This window comes from Hyaloscypha bicolor (genome assembly GCF_002865645.1).
Source record: "Hyaloscypha bicolor E unplaced genomic scaffold K444scaffold_57, whole genome shotgun sequence".
Classification (NCBI taxonomy): Eukaryota; Fungi; Ascomycota; class Leotiomycetes; order Helotiales; family Hyaloscyphaceae; genus Hyaloscypha; species Hyaloscypha bicolor.
This window is the reverse complement of record NW_020194559.1, coordinates 543,604-562,228: the sequence shown is the minus strand read 5'-3', so window position 1 is coordinate 562,228 and position 18,625 is coordinate 543,604. Positions and strand designations below refer to the sequence as shown.

Genomic DNA, 18,625 nt, shown 5'->3' with positions numbered 1-18,625 from the left:
AAAACCCCTACTATAATATTAACTTCAATTACTAAAGCAAGTTACTCTACTTCCTAAGTGGGTAGAAACTTGGTAGCTATTACTTAAAGGAAATCCTTAATTACCAGAAACCCTTTAACTTCCGTAACTCGGTAGGTTTAAGCTTATATAAGAGCTTGGTACTAATTATTGATCCAGGCTTTGGGAGCTTCTAAATCTATTTTGCTATAGTCCAGAATTCTCTTATAATTCTCCCTTACTTATTCCTGTATATTATCCTCTAATAGCTGGAATTTATTATAAAGAGCTCGTATAATATTCTAAAGAGAGAGCTTCTACTAGAAAACAAGTAACTTAAGATGTAATATAAGCAGAGCAGGTTCTACTATATAGTATACCTAATTCCAGATATTCTAATACCGAGAGCTTTATACTAACTAATTCGATTACTTAATAGTATACTTCTTAAGTCTAAACGAGTATTCCTTTTTAATATTATTAAAACGAGCTAGATATAAAGCTTTTGGTTATACTTCCTTCTCTGCTTCCGGCCTCCCATCCGTATTCTATATCGCTAATAGAGTATTTCGCTCGATATTTAATTACTTAATTATTTAATTAATAGTAAGAGATATAAGGGGCTCTGCGAAAAGCAGGTAAGGAGCTTCTAGAGTATCGGGATTAATGAGGTACTATATATTACAAAAGGTGGAATTAATTTTAAGCCCTATATACTACTCAGGAAAGCTCCTGTAATTAGTAAGGCGTATATCGGAGACTAGTAGAGCTGCTATTCTAAAGAGAGAAATAAAGGATGAGAAAAACAGGTAAAACGTGTTCTTTTAGCGGTTACGGCCGTAGTGAGAATAACCGTAATTACTAGAATACTTACTAATTACTAATAGAAGTATACAGCTAGTGCTCCGGGCTCATAACTATCGCAAATAGTAAGGAATAGTGATTTTGCATAAATAGTTGTCTGATTAAAAGAAGCTCTGAAGGGAGCCTCTGGATCTAGCTAAATAAAAGGGGGCCGCTGAGTAAGCGAAGCTAAGCTCCCTAGTACCCGTATATATGACAGTTAGTAATAGTAAGAATATACTTTCTATTAGCGAGGAAGTTAGGAGGGGAAAGTGTCTTACCGCGTGCTAAGCGATTCCCTTGGATACAAGCTAATTGCTGGTTTGTGGGATGTTGACTTGTATTTCGGCCTTCTTTAGGGAGACCCAGCCACTCGTTCACCACTCGACGGTATTCCGACATGGTCCTGGGTGTCTATAACCGGCTGTGTACGACCCGCAAGCAAACGGGGGTCTGCGAAATGGGCGGGACATTGCTATAGCGTGACTAAAGAAGCCGAGATTAAATCTACCGAGTTGGATTGGTCAGGAGAACCCTTGACCTCAAGCATCAAGCGAGGTACGATCAACATGAAAGCCCGAGTCAAAATGGCAGTGATTGCAGCAGACTCAGGTGTCAGGAGGGTACGACGCGGGATCAGTTCACTGTACAAAATTCTACACATTTGCAACCATATATCGGTTGATACATTCGAAAACCAGAGTACAACTTGCGAAGGAATATGCTGCTTTGACTTAGAGCCTCCTAAGCCAGGTAGTATCGTCCATTGCTTGCAAGTTTCGGACAACAAGCAGGAAGGTTTGTCGTCTTATCATGATCGCTAGTCAACTTATCATGTGCCCCTAGTAGAGCCATCAAGACGCACAGCTAATGAATTCCGGCGAAGTAGACTCAGAATTTTTAAGGCGGTTGAGGATGAAACGAACTATTTTCACAATATTGAGAAGACTAGTATCCAGCCAATTTAGCACCACCGTGCAGGGAACTTTGGGAAGGAAGCCGCCAGCGAATCTTGCCGTTACACCGACAAAATTTAGAGTATGTGCTCTCTTCTTTAGGGTTCCATTACATAAATACTTTATTAGGAGTCAAGATTCTTTAATTTAATGTTTATATCATCGTGCGCTTAAATTCTATACTTGTAGTATTACTTGAATAATAAAACTTCCATTTAATATAAATTACATATTATATTAATATATAGTATACTAATACTTTTAGTCTTCGTGCCTTTATTATAAGACAAAGATATATTCTTTATTACTTTCGGGTTTTTATTTGTAAATGAAGTAATAAGTTATTAAGGGAATAAAATCGAAGGAGATAGTAGAACATTTACTTCTATATTAGTGTAATAGACAAGGGAGCAAAACAATAGAGTAAACACTTTTGTTGGTTGTATCTTACATACAGCGGGCTATTTATCTCGAAAGTCACCCGAATATGTTTCATCCACCAAGGCCTTTCCAAATCCTCATCTTCGGCTCTCGAAACAGGATCGTCGTCGAGGAGGCCGATCTCTGCTTGATCAATTCAACGGTGAAGATGCCGCTGTAGGGGCTGAAAAGAGGTAAAGTGTCCAGGGCAGAGAGGAAAATGAAACATCACCTGAATCATCTTCTCAATGTCCTTGAAGCATTCGAGATCTTGCCTCCTAATTCGCCCCTTGAACGGCTTTCCCTCGAGGTCTTTTGGAAGTGGTTGACTATGCGTGCTGGATGGATTAATTCTTTCCGCGAGATAGTGAGCGCGAGCCATTCTTCCCTGAAACTCTTGGAGGCCGGTGCTATCCGGAAAGTCCGGGAGGCTGCCTATATTGGATTTTGTTATGTCTGTGGTGCAGCTGTCGCACAGATATTGAAGGCTGACAGGGACATCTCTTAGCGGAGTATCGTCCTACCAGCAGCCCCGATGGCATCTCTGGAGCTCTTGATGAGAGTGGTTGCAGGCATTGGTGATGGTATAAAGTTGACACATTTTGAATTTCGTGCTTCTTTTCCTGGTGCTCTTTCTTCTTTTTGTAAGTGTTCGTTAAGAAATAGAAGCTTCTGAGTTCGGATTCTGAGATTCTTGTCAAAGCGCTATGCCTTAGGTATAGTTTGGGTAGCGATACTCCCCGAGGGAGAGATACAATGTTGTGCGCAATTATTTTGTTTTGACACTCGGGGTTTTTGGGATAAGACAAAGGTTTATTCTTTCTAAGAATCTGGGTCTCTCATCTTTAACTAAAGAACAAAGTATTGAAAAAGGTCAGTTACAAAGAGATTCGAGAACAATACATTTTTTATTGTTGTGGAGAAAGCAGTGCAAAAAGATCGCACGCTGTTAAGCCGGACCGGGGCAGGGCGAGTCGCTTATTCGAACAACACACTTCGTCCATTTGAAGGACAACTACGACATGTTGTCCAGCCACTTATATCAACCTCAACCATATTCTCGGTGCTTATGTAAAGTGCACCTTGGAACTATACTTTTTCATAGGTATATTCTTGGCAATCCCAAGATGCCCTTCTACGAAATCCAACACTCATACCCCTCTCCTCTGGCCCGCGGCAGCAGCTCGCCAACTTAATCACCCACCTACATTGCACGACTTTCAACGCTCCCTCTATTTTTGCGAACTCCAAATTTACATATACAAAGAATGAAAACCAATTACATCGGTTGCCAAAAACGAGCAAACATTAATCGGATCTTCGTTCATGCGAGGGGTGGTACTAGTCGAGGTGCTGTGGCCTTTGCAAAGCTTGCTGCTGATGTTGAAAATATTTAGTACGATGTTCTAGACGTAAGTTCATTTTCAAAAAAAGGGTTTTTGGCTGCGATTCGAGACCTCCTAACACTTCTTGGGACCGCCATACTCGTTAGTCCGTAGAGCTTTGCTCCTCAGCTCCTTATTACAATGACGAACGCCGATATTAACTCGATAGCCAGATAGATGGTAGTTAGCAAGCCTTGAAGAGGGGAAAGTTGGCAAGAAGTTTTCGCCAAGAAGGAATTGCATGTTGTTTTTATCGTGCCTGGATTGGTTGCGAGGCGGGGGTTGCCATCCAGGAGGTGAGTGAAGAGAAGGTGTTGAAAAGAGGCCGACAGGGGACCGAGAAGAAATCAGATAGAAATATTGAGTGAAAGAAACTAACGGCGAGTGGGCTGGAGAGGAAGGGGCGTAGTTAGAGATGAATTTGGGAACCTTTGTCCCTAGAGCGGTGATTGGGGGTGATGACATGAAAGAGTTGACTGGGCAGGTGGAATGGAGGCCTAAAGTAGAGGACGTCAATGCAGCTTGAGGGATATGCTCAAGCAGCGCTCTCGTCTTAGGGAGAACAGTAACTTGTGGAGTCTAGGCAGAACAGAATCTGGAACAAGCGAACAATGCGTTTGTTCGCCATATTTAAGGATGAAGACGCGTTCAAAATTAAAACGCTTTTGAGAATTAGATGGAAAAGAAAAACAAGACATAAGGACAAGCAACACGCGAAAGTCGTCTTCAAGCTAGAGCGTGAGGTCGACATCCTCCCTACTTCCTCATTATCCACTATCCTGAGCCCATCACAAGGAAGAACCTCACCGACGTAATCAAAATTACATGGTAGAAGATCTCCGTGCGCAGACGAGAAAAAGTGAACTATGTGTCGGCAATACAAGTTTCGCTTTGCTGAATGCGGTCACATTACCAGTCACCCTGACTGGCTCTTCAGTTGGACTCACCATCCAGAAGACTGTGAGCTCAAAACCGTGGTCATCGACCGCCCACAGCATTGCTTCCAATGTCTCGGACAGGAAACCATGCCCGCTGAGCGACGAAACCTCTATGTTAGACGTCCAAACCTTGCCCTCTGCAGCGACAGATTCAGCAAGATATTCCGACACCATATTAAACACCCTAATGGACCGATACACTTCGACAAAAATAACCCACGAGCACTAATTGACCGTCAACGAAGTATGACGGAGACGGACAGATTGTATGTTATGCAGTTTGAGGAGGAATGCGATGATTTGCTCTGGGCAATGAAAGATGCGATGGAAAAGCATCGCAATCCAGATCTGAAGCAGCGTTTCGTTGACCAGCGAAAAATCGTTTTGCAGCTACGATATGCTCACCTCACTGCGCAAGTTCACGCACTTGAGGATATCGAGTTAAGCTATGAGATAGCGAAAGACGCCCATGCTCAGTGGCTCGGACGATGCGCAAACAGAGTTCAAGCACTTTGTACCATCGTCAAAGAAGAGGAGTTGGCCGAGGACGACGAATGCCCAATCTGCTATTGTAGCCTGCTTCAAGCAACAAGACCTGATGCTACTGCATGGCATACTCCAGTCAGACTTCCTTGTGGACATATGTTCTCGAAGCTTTGTATCTATACTTGGCTTACAGGTGAGAACCGAAACTGTCCCAAATGCAGGTCGTATTTCAACCTTAAGGGGGATAATATTGCGGACTTCGATAGTATGGCGAATAATCTCCTCGATCGGATCCTTAATCCACCTGTAGTGCCGACCCCGTGGCGGGTCACGATGCTCCGAGCTAAGTAGACTACGACTAGATAGCACAGCGGGAAGACTACTCAGGAAGTCTCAGACGACAATTTTGCCTTTTCGCTTCCAACGCGGTTAGTCAGCGTCGCCGCTCTGCTCAGGCGCTACTCACCCTCGCCTTACCCTTTCAACAGCTTCAACAGGCTTTACTGAGGCTGCTTAGTCACGTTCTTGTCCCTTAATTTTAGCGTGAATTGTAGGGTAAAAAACCGGCCCCGAGTACTGGTAACCGGTTAGAGATAGAGAATCAGCCTTGTCTTTGAGCACGTGATATTAGGTCCGGCCAGCCAAGAAGCCCACACCGTTCTTTGGATTTCTGCTGTTGTTCAGGTCATGTGATAGGCAGGTCACATGTAGAAGGATTCGCCGGCCAAACGCCCAAACCACTCAACCGCCCACCCTTACCCCACCAAAATTTTATCGATTTTTCAAAGTTGCTAGAAAATTCTAAAAACTTCACAGAATATGAAGAATATTCTAATTATCACAAATATCGTGTCTTTTCTTCAAAGTTGTGGCGTTAAGGCCTCCAAAAATGAAGTTGAGCGGTTGAGTCGTGTGGGCGTTTGGCCGGCGAATCCTTCTAATTAGGTAAGTAGTCATTCGATCGGAGCTCATAAAGCTCCGACTTCGTCTGCTTATCCCTGCGCCGGTGAGACATTGCTAGCGTGGCAGGTGGCGCGTGCACAGATAGCACAGCACAAAATTATGTACCTTCGCATACAAATTTATTAGTAAGATACATCGTTTTCGAGGGCTTGCGAGTAGGGCTTGGAGGCAAGAGGGTATTTAATCCTGATCTCGTACACATACACTACTGGAAGAAGCGCCCTAAACAAGGCACTTGCGCGTGGTGTTCGTATCGACTGAAGTGCGAAAAGCTCTTAAAGGGGTAAAGGGTGTAGCAAAACGCTCAGTTGCAGGCTGCTCTTTTTGTGATGTGCCGCTGTGCAGAACTGGGGACTGCTGGACGCGATACCATACAAATAATGTATCTTACTAATAAATTTGTAGGCGGGAGTACATAATTTTATGCTGTGCTGTCTATGCACGCGCCACCTGCCACGCTAGCAATGTCTCACCGGCGCTGGGGATAGAATTTAAGCCCTTTCCCTTCAGACTGGAATTGGACTCATCGAGCGCTCGCACTAGATCATGCTCGGAGGTTCAAGTTCCAGCCATGATTATGACGCTCCCAGTGCGGCGGAGTTGATTGAAAAGCTCTGCGCGAACTGTCGTAGCATCGACATACAATCCTTTCCTTTAGAGAACCATAGTGACATCATAGCAAACTCATCGACAATTTCTGGAGCGAAAGAGGGTTGCCCTTTCTGTAGGCTGGTTTCACCACGATGGGAGACTGGCGTCAATAGAGCGGGCGATGGCATTATCTTGGATGCGATAACAAGCAACGGATTCCGAGATGGCGAGGAGATCAAAGTGATTGAAGGCTTTCGTGGAACAAGCAAAAAACGGGAATTAGTGTTCGTTGCTGAAGAAGGTATTTGCAAGTCTTGGGCGGTCATGTGTTTTGCGTCTGACTGATAGTTCACAAGGTGATCCGGCGTCAAGTGTCATTTGGAGAAGACCCCCGCTAACCACATACGACTGCGATGCTGCATATGAGATTGCCCGAAGGTGGATCGAAACTTGTGTTGATGATCACCCCCAGTGTTCCCAGAAGATGACTGCTCCTTTCCCAACGCGTTTGATAGATGTTGGCTCCACTGACAGGGAACCATCACTTTACATCTCATCGCTGGGAGAACAAGGAATCTACGTGGCGCTCAGTTACTGCTGGGGAATTCCGAAACAACCTGTAATGCTAACGAGGGTGAGGTTGGCATCTAAGGATCACACGTTACCATTGTCAGAACTTCCACCCACACTGAGAGACGTGATCTTGATCTGCCAGCGGCTTAGTTTTCAATATGTTTGGATTGATGCACTTTGCATCGTACAGGATTCAATTAATGACGAGGACTGGTTAAAAGAAGCTGCTAATATGCCCAATATCTATGGTGGTGCAACACTCACCATTTCTGCATCGGCCGCCAAACAGACTAGCGACGGCGTACTTTCTGCAAGCTTTGTTCCGACCAAGTTTAGCTGCGCCTTACCTTATAACCTCGGCAATAGTAAGATTGGAACCGTATACGTCGTCCCATACAAGATGAGGCTTTCTCCCTTCATCTCCAAAGAGGCACCGGAGCCTCTCGAGACACGAGCCTGGTGTTTGCAAGAACGCCTCCTGTCGCCCCGCATCCTTAAATTTGAAACTTCGCAGCTTGTATGGGAATGTTTCTCTACAAAACTCAACGCGAATGGTCCGATGCAAAGCCCGTCAGACCTGTCGAAAAAAGCAAGGTTTGACTGGAAATACATTATCCGAGATTTCACTGGAAGGAACTTGACCTACACCTCTGACAAATTACCGGCACTCTCCGGATACGCTAGACATATCCACTCCTTAACGGGGGATATATATCTAGCAGGTTTGTGGAAGAACGATATCATGTCCCAGCTACTGTGGTGGATCAATATTCGATCCACCGCCATCAACCCTCGACCATCAACATACCGTGCCCCGTCCTGGTCATGGGCATCGACTGACTTCAAGTGCTACTTCATGAATTTCAGCCAACAAAGCTCCCCGTTGCAACCAGACATCAAACTTATCGACGCCTCAGTCCCAACATTTCCATCTGATCCCTTTGGCCAAGTCGACCCATCTCAACGGGGTTATCTTCAAATCAGAGGGCCTTTAATGTCAAGGGCAAGAGGGAATACATGTTACATATTCCACTCTGAAGATGGCGGCCGATACGTTACGTTATACACATCTCCACAATCTCCGCCTGCGGACAGTGGAACCCATTCTCTACCTCGTTTTGTAACCCCTTTGAATCAAATAGGCACGGACGCCGCCCCGGAAGTCATTGGTAGCATCTATCCCGACTCATGGGAAGAGATGGACCTCAACACCAAAGCCACTGGCCCAATTTCAATCCTTCGCATTACGGAGAATCATGGGCTTCTTCTTGCTCCTACCACTATGCCAGGGTTTAGTACCAATGTTTTCCAGCGCCTTGGATTATTTGAGATGCGTTGGATAGGCAAGGAGGTGGAGATCTTCGGTAACCAGTTCACACTCACAACGATCACTATAATTTAACGTCGGCATTTCATTTGCCTATAAGAAAAGCTACAGAACGAAATGCTCGTATTCGTGTACGGCAAGTGCAGAAGCTCGAAACGCAAGATTGGAGGAGTAGTATTCTCTCTTTATGAACTATGGATCTTTCTGGCAGCCAAATGGGCATAACCATACCCCGGCGACTAGGCCATTTACTAAAAAGAAATCGATCGCTCGATTCGCAATAACTTTTAATTCACAGGCAATGATCCTTGCTACACGACCGAGCTCGACGAGTGTGGACAGCCTCTCCACCAGAACTCGGATGCTACCGAGCCTGGCCAGTTCGAGGAGGCGAAGCGGAAGTACAAGGCACTTTGTTACGAGCACATCTGTCTCTAGATCATTCTCTAGATCGTGCAGAACTCAAACGGGGGGTGGGGGAGAGACTTGCTAGCCATAAAAGTCTACTTGCAGAACTACAAAAGAGTAGACAACAAGCTTAAATCGTACATTGGCCTCGCGAGATGTTTCGGACTTTAGCTAATTTAATTTTTATAATATAACTTTTTTATTCGAGAGATTTTTATTTTTATTTTTTATTAAATCTTTTATATTTTAATTAATACAATTTGCAATAATGTAATTTTCGTTAATAATTATATATTTATCGAGCTTTATTTTATTATAAATTTAAGGAATTAAAGTATAAAAATAATAAAAATTTATTAAGGGCTGTTTGAGTGAGAATTGAGGTGCTGGGACCTGGATCTGGATCTGGAATGGGGGTTTCTTGTAGATGTGGATGCAAAAGAAAGGATAAGGATGAGACAGTGTTGGATATTCTGACCAAGGAGCGACAACGAGCAAAGGTCGGTCCAGTTGGAAAGTCTATCTCCCTCTGACCGATTGTCTCTCCGAAACTTCTCCCACTAGCTGATAATCTGGATCTGCGAACTCGGCGTAGTTTTTGCGCATTACTAAAGTAGGTCATCATCTAGATCTAGGGTTTGACGGCATAGGATTTTTATCATATTTTCGATCGTTGTAGGCTATTAAGAGGATAATTCGATCTTCTTTTGCTCGATGCCATTAAATAGCCTACCGGCAATAACAGATTCCATAGAGTCACTCTAAGAAGTGACGAGGTTCTTGGGAACTATCAAGTGCCTCTAGTTGGACCCAAGTTCCACAATAATAGGAACTTTGTCCCCGCTCAACAATCTACGTATAATTAGAAAAGAATTGCATGCCTTAATTGGGAACACCCACTTCTCGAAGTCTGCTACACTGATACTCATCACGGAAGGGACACGTTCCATCTCGGACCTCTCAGGTTAGCCTCTCTTACGACATCATCATCATCACCATCTCCACACCAGCACCTAACCTACGCCTAGCTCTCTAATTCGCCAACGCAGAACTCTACAAGAACATCGACTTCAGCTTAAGTCTCTTACCCCATGCCGACGAAGCAGCCAATGCCAAGACTGTAAGCCAATAAGCCAATAAGCGCGATTACTTCATCCCCTGTCTTAAATCTGCTCCCCTTTCCCAAAACACCTCCAATCGATATCTAACAATCACCCAGAAATCCCAAACTAACTATTGAATAGAATCAATGCTGAGAAGTGACTATAAGACTTATTCTAACAGGCTCGGAGGAGCCCCAGATGTTGACGGCCCCAAGATTTATATTGCTATCGTTTGTACCTTTGATAATCATACAAAATCATTCGTCGCCTGCCATAGAGGGATAATTATATATTTGAACGCGAATTCTTGCAGCAGAGAAGTTGTATAAGAGCTCAGCAAATTGAAATCATAAACTTGTATGCGATGACATCGAGTTAGTAATATTCGGTAAATTGTGAGGCTGAATATACTAATCACGTGCGACTAGACAGGAGGGGGTCCAAGATCGGCTCCGGCAAGGCCCCTTTAAGTTCCATAAGGGAGCGAGAACGGATACCATCACGATATCTTGATAGGTTGAAAGAGGTGGCTGTGTTCCAGACAACAGGCATTAGCAAAATTTATGTAGACAACGTGGATACTATAACCGATTCTTAAGGTGGCCGGAAGAGGATCCCCTCTGATGCTCAGGCTGACTTGTCGTCGTGCTCAGGGGCTCAGGCCTCGGCTCAGGTTAGAGCAGCGACTGCTCAGGTCCAAAGACGGAAATGGTCTTTGGTGGGCTCAATTGTCGTCTGAGACTTTATAGGCATTCTTGTGATGGGATGCCGTTGCTCCGATAGTAAAGTTTGATTGCAAGGCTATCGGGATGGGAGGGGAGATGAGTGTATAGCATTTAGAGCGGGCTTATACGGTTCGGACGAGACCCCTTCCATGGTTCCTGTGCCGGATTGTTTTGCTCCTTGCAGTCAGCTTGGAGCAACAGATACAGTAACTAGGTGAGCGTCGCGTTTTGGACACTGATGCTGATGAGACGTTGTTTGGTCGTTCTATATTTGAAGGCGCAACTCTATGATTGGACCGATAAGGAACCAACTTCATTAGTTACCCTGGAGTGATACATCGAGGCTGAGTTGCAGGGATCCTAGTGGGGCACTGTGCTGGGCAATCTAAAACGGGGTCGGTAGGAAAAGATACTTCCGTGTTGATTGTCCACCAAAAAGGAAAGGCCTCGAATGATTTGGGTAGCGCAGAGGAGCGCTAATCGTAGTATAATAGGCTACAAGGAATTACTTTTATACAAGGCTAAGGAGGAAGAAGAACACCTGATATTTATCACGTGATTTAAAAGAAACTCTCCCCCTTTTCCGCACTGCACCTTTTAGGATTAAGCGAGATAGTTCCAGACTACCACTGGGACCTTATCGCGACAACAAAGAAGCTTCAGCTCATGAATTCCACTCTTTCGAAATCACATCCTGTAGGCTGGAGTTCGGGCTGACGACGCCGGCGCCAGCCGGGCGCTCGCACACAGGCAAATCATGTAATCACATACGCTCCGAAAAGACGCATTAATCGCCCGATATTTCTTGTCTTTTTCACCCCCCTCTTACAAATTCCATCTCATCTCGCGCTTTCACTTCAGAGCCCTCATTGCTAGACTTTAGGCCCGCCTTCTACATTCAAGCACAGAAACACGACAGAATGTCGATCGATCATTCTCACACCGCCTTTATCATGGTTGACTCCCAAGCCGGAGCGCTCGACAATCCCTTCTGGGGTACCGCGCGCAGCAACCCTTCCTACGAAGCTAATATCATCAAGCTCCTCAAAGCCTTTCGCTCCCTTCAAGGCGAGGACGGACCTCGCATCCTCCACGGCCCTGCCGGCCCTCACATCGTGCACGTGTACCATCGCTCCTTGAACCCAGCCTCACCGCTGCACTCCACTTCCCCAGGGATGTCGTTCCACGATATCTCTCATCCAGCAGCCCATGAAACAGTCTTCCCAAAGACGACGAACTCCGCATTCCAGGGGAGCGATCTGGGTGAGTATTTGAGGGCTAAGAAGTGTTGGAAGATCTATTTTGCTGGGTTGAGCGTCGATCTTTGCTTGGGGACGACGGTGAGACATGCGAGTGATTTGGATGTCGGCAAGCATGTTGATGAGAAGGGGGAGACTGTTCCGGGCCAGCTGATGTTGATTGAGGATGCGACTGCGGCTTGGGCAAAGCATGGGGGAAAGTACGATGCTGACACCGTGCACGGTGTTTCTGTGGAGAGTTTGAAAGGGGAATTTTGCAGGGTTGTTACGACGGAGGAGGTGTTAAAGGAATTAGGGATTCATGAGGGGGAGGTTTTGGAGATGTAGTGTTGTCAGGGGTTGAACGTTTCAAGAGGTATTAGAGTTATCAAAGTTAGGCCTTTCTTAAGCCATGTCGTTTTTACATGAGCCTATCGTAGTCAGCTCCTAGATATTGTTATCTTCTTATTTTGGAATTAGCCCGAATATTTTTGGGAACCAATCTGGTTGTCTTCTGTACCTTTTCAACCCCGGTGGTTTTTTTTGTCTTCGGAGAAGACTGCAAGCTCCTTCATTCGAAACTCAAAAGTCGGAGTTTGGCCATTTTAGAAACATAATAAGTAACTTGATTCATCTATTTGGCAATTAAATTTACACCGCGCTAGAACTGATATCATTACTTGAAGCTATTCTTCAAGCTCCTTAAAACAAGCTACTTGAAATTCTCTAGTATTTGTCACACTCCTTTATATCACATTACAATCTAAATTATCTCACGCATTGCGTTGTTTTACATACGGGGGGGGGGGGGTTTGTTGATAGTGTTCTGTATTGATATTCCTCTATCTAGCTACCTATCTTCCAGGGTCCTGGCCCTACTGCATTCCGTAGGCAGTTTTCCTTCATGATATGCTGTAATCCTGCATTGATATTTCGTTAACTGACAGCCTATCCGTTGGGTTCGTGGACATATTCCGTCCCCTGAGCGGCTCTACCTGACTATACTCCTAACTGTACTGAATTCCTGTAAAGTCTTTGAGCTCTGGGAGAGAATCGAGTAACAGTGATCTGCAATACGCTCTCAGAGAACGTGCCGAACAAACACTCAAGCAAAGCCCAAAAACCAGCACAACCAGTCTCTCCTCCATCGAAAAACCAAAACGCCGCTTTCCCACTTCTAACAGCTGGTGGCTAGCAGAAATCAGCGCAGTAATTATTGCATTTGCCTCTCTCGCTAGCGTAATCGGCGACCTGAAAGCCCACCCACACACCATCGCCGTCTCAGATATCGGACACGGCATCACGTTGAACGGCTTGATCGCCACTTTATCGACGATCGTCCGGATCGCTCTATTGGTCATCATTAGCTCTGGTTTAAGTCAGTGTAAATGGATCTGGTTTTCTTCGAAAGGGAAAGTGTGGCGTCGATCCTATCGGAGGAGGAAGCTGAAAGATATTGAGATGTTTGATGATGCGTCTAGGGAGGCGATTGGAAGTTTGAGATTGCTTTGGGCACTTAAGTGAAGGCGCTTTGGTTCGTTGAGAGACGAGGTTAGATGCTAGCTGATGAAAGAGCAGATCGGTTGCTTGTTTAGGAACATTGATCAAGATTTTATCATCGCGTTTGATCCTTTTACGCAACAGGTATTAACTATTCAGTCGGACGCTGTACTTGTGCCAAATGCTACCGCTTCAGTCGCCAGAAGTGAGCGATAATTGATATTTAGCGGTAATGGAGAAAGTAAGTTGGCACTGGTCTTCTTGAACTGCTGGCGTTTCACGAAAGACACATAAGCAATTTCCCCTTCGTGGCCAGCTCAAGATTCAATATACAACGGTTTATCCAACAACATCAGCCTAGCAGATATCGGAGTATCCTGCCGTTCAGGAAACTGTACGTGGACAAAGCCTGTCCTATCACCGGGTGTTTGTTCCTCTTGCAACCCTCAACCTTACATGAAGAATTGCACAACATCCACGAGGCAAGATCTTCCAGAATCTAAACAAGTCCCCACTTGTAACTACACTCTATCCAATGGAAATTTCCTGAATTGGCTGACTGTGATGCCTGGCCAACACACTATTACATCAAGTGTATTTGCCGTGCTACCACGCGATGAACCAGGACCCTCGTTTCCAAACGTCTCTTCGAGGGCTTATATCGCAAAATCTCGATGCTCTTGGTTGGCTAAGAGACAGTGAATCCCTTGGAGGCCCATTTACCGCGATCGACTGTGCCATATGGTTTTGTGTACAAGGCTACACTGTCTCAGTAACGAACAATATCCTCTCACAAGATATTTCACAGATATACAGCAAAGCTCGCTGGACAAGCGATGTTGTTGTCATTGACGGGCTTCCAGAAACTCCCGGAGGCACAGCACTGACCTCTGAGAGCCCAATACATGTTGGTAGAACATATGGTGTCTCTGTGTCGGCCTTGGACGGCCTTGCTGCCGGTATTAGGCACCTTATATTCGGCGTTGTAGAGGAACTTCCAGGAGGATACCGCTATAGCGGGTCAACATTTCTGCCGGCGTTCTACCAATCTGATTCCGTCGAGCATGTTCTCGGCAATCTTGCGACCAGTCTAACGAATCACATACGACAGTCGGGTAGTTCAGCTACGAAAAAGAGGAATAGCTAGGAGCTATTTACACAGACGCCATCTTTGTCAAGGTACGGTGGTTTTGGTTGATATTTCCTGTTAACCTAATTATGAGCTCTGTTATTTTCTTTGGGGCGATAAATTTTCATACGAGATCAAGGGCAATTAAAGCGTGGAAGGGAAGTCCTTTGACATTATTGTTCATGGGGACGACGGAGACGTTGACGACGGAAGCCGCTGAGCAGATGATATTTCAAGATGGGTTGCAATGGGAGAAACCGAAGTTGTGCTAAAGTAATGACTATGAGCTTTGGGGGTTTCGAGAAGCAATAGGTGAAGAGGGTGTATGAATTTGACACTTGTCTAGCCTCCAAATCTATCGATGTTAGTGAGGGGGACATCGATATTATCCACGTTGGAGATACCCTGTACGGTTATGGCAGCTAAATCCGACATGCATGACCCAAAGTCATTGTATCTACTTCAAAAGATCTACTCAAGAGCTGATGCACAAACTAAATTAGGTAATCGAGGTTCTCATCAACCACTCGGTCTTTTGACCCTAATGAGGGTCCAAAGGTTGTTATCGGATCCTACGACATGAAACCAAGGATATTGCTTCCTTGTGCAACCCCTGCGACCTTCGTACTGTACCTGAATGGAAGAAAAAAAGGCTGTTGAGATTTGGTATCGGGAGGTGCCATTATTACTATAAACAAAACTTCAATTGGTGTTGCTGTGAGGATCCTGTACTTGAAGGTTTCTTCTCGTATCGCTTGTAATAATTTTCGCTCACTGTCAAATTTCACTAACAACACCTCAAAGTTCAACCCGTTCCACAACACTAAAGTTTATTGTAGTTGATATTAGCAAAAGCTCCAATGGCGATACAGGTTCGTATTTATGTTTGTTCATTGTAAATCTCTACAATATTAAAGTTCTTGAAGTGTTCAGAGTAACGGTGTGTTCTAAGCAACAGCTGCCTGTTCCGCCACGGCGCCGGGTAGAATTAAGAGGCAGTGGAAATACCCGCCTTCGTAAGTCTATAAACCTATGAAAACTGTCAGGTCCTCAGGCCCTCGATTGTTTGAGTGTGTACGTCTAACTGGATTGGGATATGGGAAACCTTGTTATCTGATTGTGGTTGTATTACGAAGATTGCGGCACAAAGTAACGGGGGTACAGGGCATTTACGCTCGCCTAGGGGTCTTAGCGGACTCCAGGGTGTGGTTTAAGGTACTACGCCTGCTGCAACCCTTGTAATTCTGGCCTGAAGCCCTAAAACAAGGGCTGTGAGACATTTTCAAGGTGTGGAAGATCTCCAATGGCGGTTCAGGTATGTTCTATCACTTGTATGGCCTCTCTGCTGAGCTATCGGTAACATCTTCGAATCCCGCTGCTTACGAGGGCGACGACAACTCGAATCATGATCGCCAAGGCGTTTTCCCACCGCACATCACCATTTTTGACTCTGCCCCTGGTTGCTGGAGCTACTCGAGCTCCCAAGTCGTGCTCGCTGGGCCGCCTGCAGGAATGACCCGCACTCTGCTGTTACCGCTCGTCCACTTGCTAGGGATGTGGTGGGCGATTAAGTATACGCTACTCAAGGTACCAGAGGAGACGTATGTGTGGGGGCTTGCGCACAATGACCTGGCCCGAGCCCGCGAAGCCTGTCGCTCATATATACGTATAGCGAAGCCGATGAGCTTGTTTTACCATCAGTGTGTTGAGAAGCACGCCGACCACGTCGAGGCCAACGGCTATGTGGTTGTGAGCAGGGTGAGCATTCCTGATAGCCAGCATGTTGCGCATGCCCGCTCGTACCCTGACAAATATCGGGTTCTCATTAGGGATACTTGGGGAGGCAGGACAAAAGACTGTGGATGAGCCCCAATCCCCCGTCAATTTACCGCTTCGGTCAATTTTAACCCCCGCCCTGAAGATCTTTAGCAAATACAATTTCTTCGACATAGCTGTATGGCTTAGAGGAAGAGCACCATTTGGGAGACAGTTCAGAATTATCATGCCTCCCAAGCGGAGCCCGCATCCTCACGCTGTGTCCGAGGGCGGGTTTGCCCAACGCAGTAACAATCTTGTTCCCCTTTAGGATATCCGCTGTCTTCACCCAAACCGAGACAACAACGTAAAGCAGATCTTTGACGCGAAGGTCAGGTGTCACCGGCCAAAGGTGTGGGTATCCTGGATCTTCTGGACTTCGGACGAGTATGACCCGAAACCTTCGTTGACTTGTTCACAATCTGTGGTTGTCAAGGAGGGATATCTATAGTACGGGCCTCCGTTTTGTGCACGATCTCGGACGGACATCATGATATTGACCACTGCCACGGCGCCTGTCTGCTATTGGGAGAGATGGGAGCACAGCAGGTCCGTCCGGGAATCCGCAAGCTTTTCCACAGACGTTGGAACAGCCTGATGCGATATACGCAATCTCTTGCCATCCTGGGCGCTTCAGCGTAATATCCATCTGTCCCATAGCAATTAAATTCAAGATAAATGATGCCTTTGCCTAAGCGAGGCAGCCCCTTTTATTCGCTTCAGGCACACATTTTTAGCGAGAAAATAGGGGCTCATTAATTGACTGGTTTTAATCCGAATTGAACACCTAGCTTGTTACTAAGAGTAAATTATGTGGATTTAGAATCGTGTATTATACAGCACTAGTTATTAGCCTCTCGCATAGGAATGAGGTGAGTTGGAACGTATGTGTCACGTGACGGGTTGCCAAAATTAAGGTTGTTTAGACGTCTTTGGACTTTCGACGCTCCCTTGAACCAGGATATCGAAAAATATTATAGTTCCCATGTTCCTCACCTTTCACACTCTTCAGATGTCCTCTAACTCTCAAATACCGAACCATTCAGTAGGAGGCGGACTAGTGTTTCAGATACGTGTCAAAGATCTTCATGTCATCTTGAATTCACAAATTTTCCTCCCACCCAAAATACCCTATTGGAAATCTTTCACTAGGCAATTTTTTGTTTTGAGTCGGAATTTAAGCTTAATTCGCGGCTCTCATCTCAGCCAATAATGCCTCCTTTCCCAGACTTCGCAAACTCCACCCTCTTCCCCACCTTCGCCTCCCTGCCCCTCGCCACAGACGATGTCCCTCCTGACACACCGTAATACCCTCTCTGTCCCATCCCATCGTTTATCCACTAACCTTTTTCAGTCCCTACCACCTAATAGGCACCGTCTCCGAGAACATGACCCTCTCCACCTCCCCAACATTCATCTGCAAAGACCCCTCCGGTAGCCCTTTCGCACTCACGCTCCGCATCCCAGCTGCCTTGGTCAAGGCGGGAGTGCAAGGTGGTGGGTACGATGTGAGTGGGTTTAAGAAGGGGTTTGCTGTTGTGGTGCCTGGCGCGAGGAGGAGTGGGGTTAGTGAGGGGAAGCAGGGGTTTGTTGAGGTTCCGGTTGGTGAGGTGAAGGTGAGTTACATGCGGGGGGTGATTTATGGAGACTGGGCTGACTGGGTGGGTGGGGTAGATTATCCCTGCTAGTGTGAAGAAGTTGATTGAGATGGGGGATAAGGAGAAGGTGGTTGGGAGGAAGAGGAGTGAGAGGGAAGGGAGGGAGTGCTGCCAAGCTTGTGGAAAGGAGATGGAGGCGGGGAAGTTGTCGAGGTGTAAGGGGTGCGAGTCGGTTTGGTATTGTGATAAGGTGAGTTGATGGGTAAAATAGCTAGGGCGAGCTGACGGCGGATAGAATTGTCAAATGCTGGGCTGGAGTGAGAAGGGTCATAAAGGCGAGTGTAAAGTGTATAGGGCAGTGAACTCAGCTTTTCCAGATAGAGGCAGGTTAGCTTGATGGAGAATTATGTCGCAGCGTGCACTTGAGATATCAACAATGGGATTCAGCCTTAGGAAGAAAACAACAATCAATTTTGGAGACATCTGTGTTGAACAGACATCTGTGTTGAACAGACATCTGTGTTGAACAGACATCAAGTCGAAGCCAATGTTCAAAGGCCAAGTCAAAACGCACCGCAATACCTGAAGCAACCAAGTAGATCAGAATCAATAGGAAAGTCATCCCCCCCC

At 45.8% G+C, this 18,625-nt stretch overlaps 6 protein-coding genes across 6 annotated transcripts; all 6 read left to right on the top strand.

The window, feature by feature from the left end:
• Window positions 1–4,467: 4,467 nt before the first annotated feature.
• Window positions 4,468–5,376, top strand: K444DRAFT_628967 (uncharacterized protein; the record flags this gene model as incomplete). Its single annotated transcript, XM_024882985.1, has 1 exon — window positions 4,468–5,376. One exon carries the CDS (start codon window positions 4,468–4,470, stop codon window positions 5,374–5,376), a length of 909 nt encoding a protein of 302 aa, XP_024737845.1.
• Window positions 5,377–7,030: 1,654 nt separating this feature from the next.
• On the top strand, window positions 7,031–7,987 carry K444DRAFT_473251 (HET-domain-containing protein; the record flags this gene model as incomplete). The annotated part of the gene is made up of 1 exon (XM_024872904.1): window positions 7,031–7,987. A coding segment is annotated over one exon (957 nt), but the record flags the coding sequence as incomplete, so codon positions are not given.
• A 3,532-nt stretch (window positions 7,988–11,519) lies between these two features.
• K444DRAFT_612218 (putative isochorismatase family hydrolase) lies at window positions 11,520–12,517 on the top strand. Its single transcript, XM_024880087.1, has one exon. The coding sequence runs from the start codon at window positions 11,636–11,638 to the stop codon at window positions 12,299–12,301; it is 666 nt and encodes a 221-aa protein (XP_024737843.1). The 5' UTR covers window positions 11,520–11,635; the 3' UTR covers window positions 12,302–12,517.
• A 1,552-nt stretch (window positions 12,518–14,069) lies between these two features.
• K444DRAFT_628964 (uncharacterized protein) lies at window positions 14,070–14,600 on the top strand (the record flags this gene model as incomplete). The annotated part of the gene is made up of 1 exon (XM_024882984.1): window positions 14,070–14,600. The coding sequence occupies one exon, from the start codon at window positions 14,070–14,072 to the stop codon at window positions 14,598–14,600; it is 531 nt and encodes a 176-aa protein (XP_024737842.1).
• A 1,299-nt stretch (window positions 14,601–15,899) lies between these two features.
• On the top strand, window positions 15,900–16,448 carry K444DRAFT_628963 (uncharacterized protein; the record flags this gene model as incomplete). Its single annotated transcript, XM_024882983.1, has 1 exon — window positions 15,900–16,448. The coding sequence occupies one exon, from the start codon at window positions 15,900–15,902 to the stop codon at window positions 16,446–16,448; it is 549 nt and encodes a 182-aa protein (XP_024737841.1).
• Window positions 16,449–17,463: 1,015 nt separating this feature from the next.
• On the top strand, window positions 17,464–18,575 carry K444DRAFT_384010 (uncharacterized protein). The gene is made up of 4 exons (XM_024872365.1): window positions 17,464–17,701; window positions 17,752–18,013; window positions 18,072–18,245; window positions 18,291–18,575. Exons 1-4 carry the CDS (start codon window positions 17,610–17,612, stop codon window positions 18,390–18,392), a joined length of 630 nt encoding a protein of 209 aa, XP_024737840.1. The 5' UTR covers window positions 17,464–17,609; the 3' UTR covers window positions 18,393–18,575.
• Window positions 18,576–18,625: the final 50 nt, after the last annotated feature.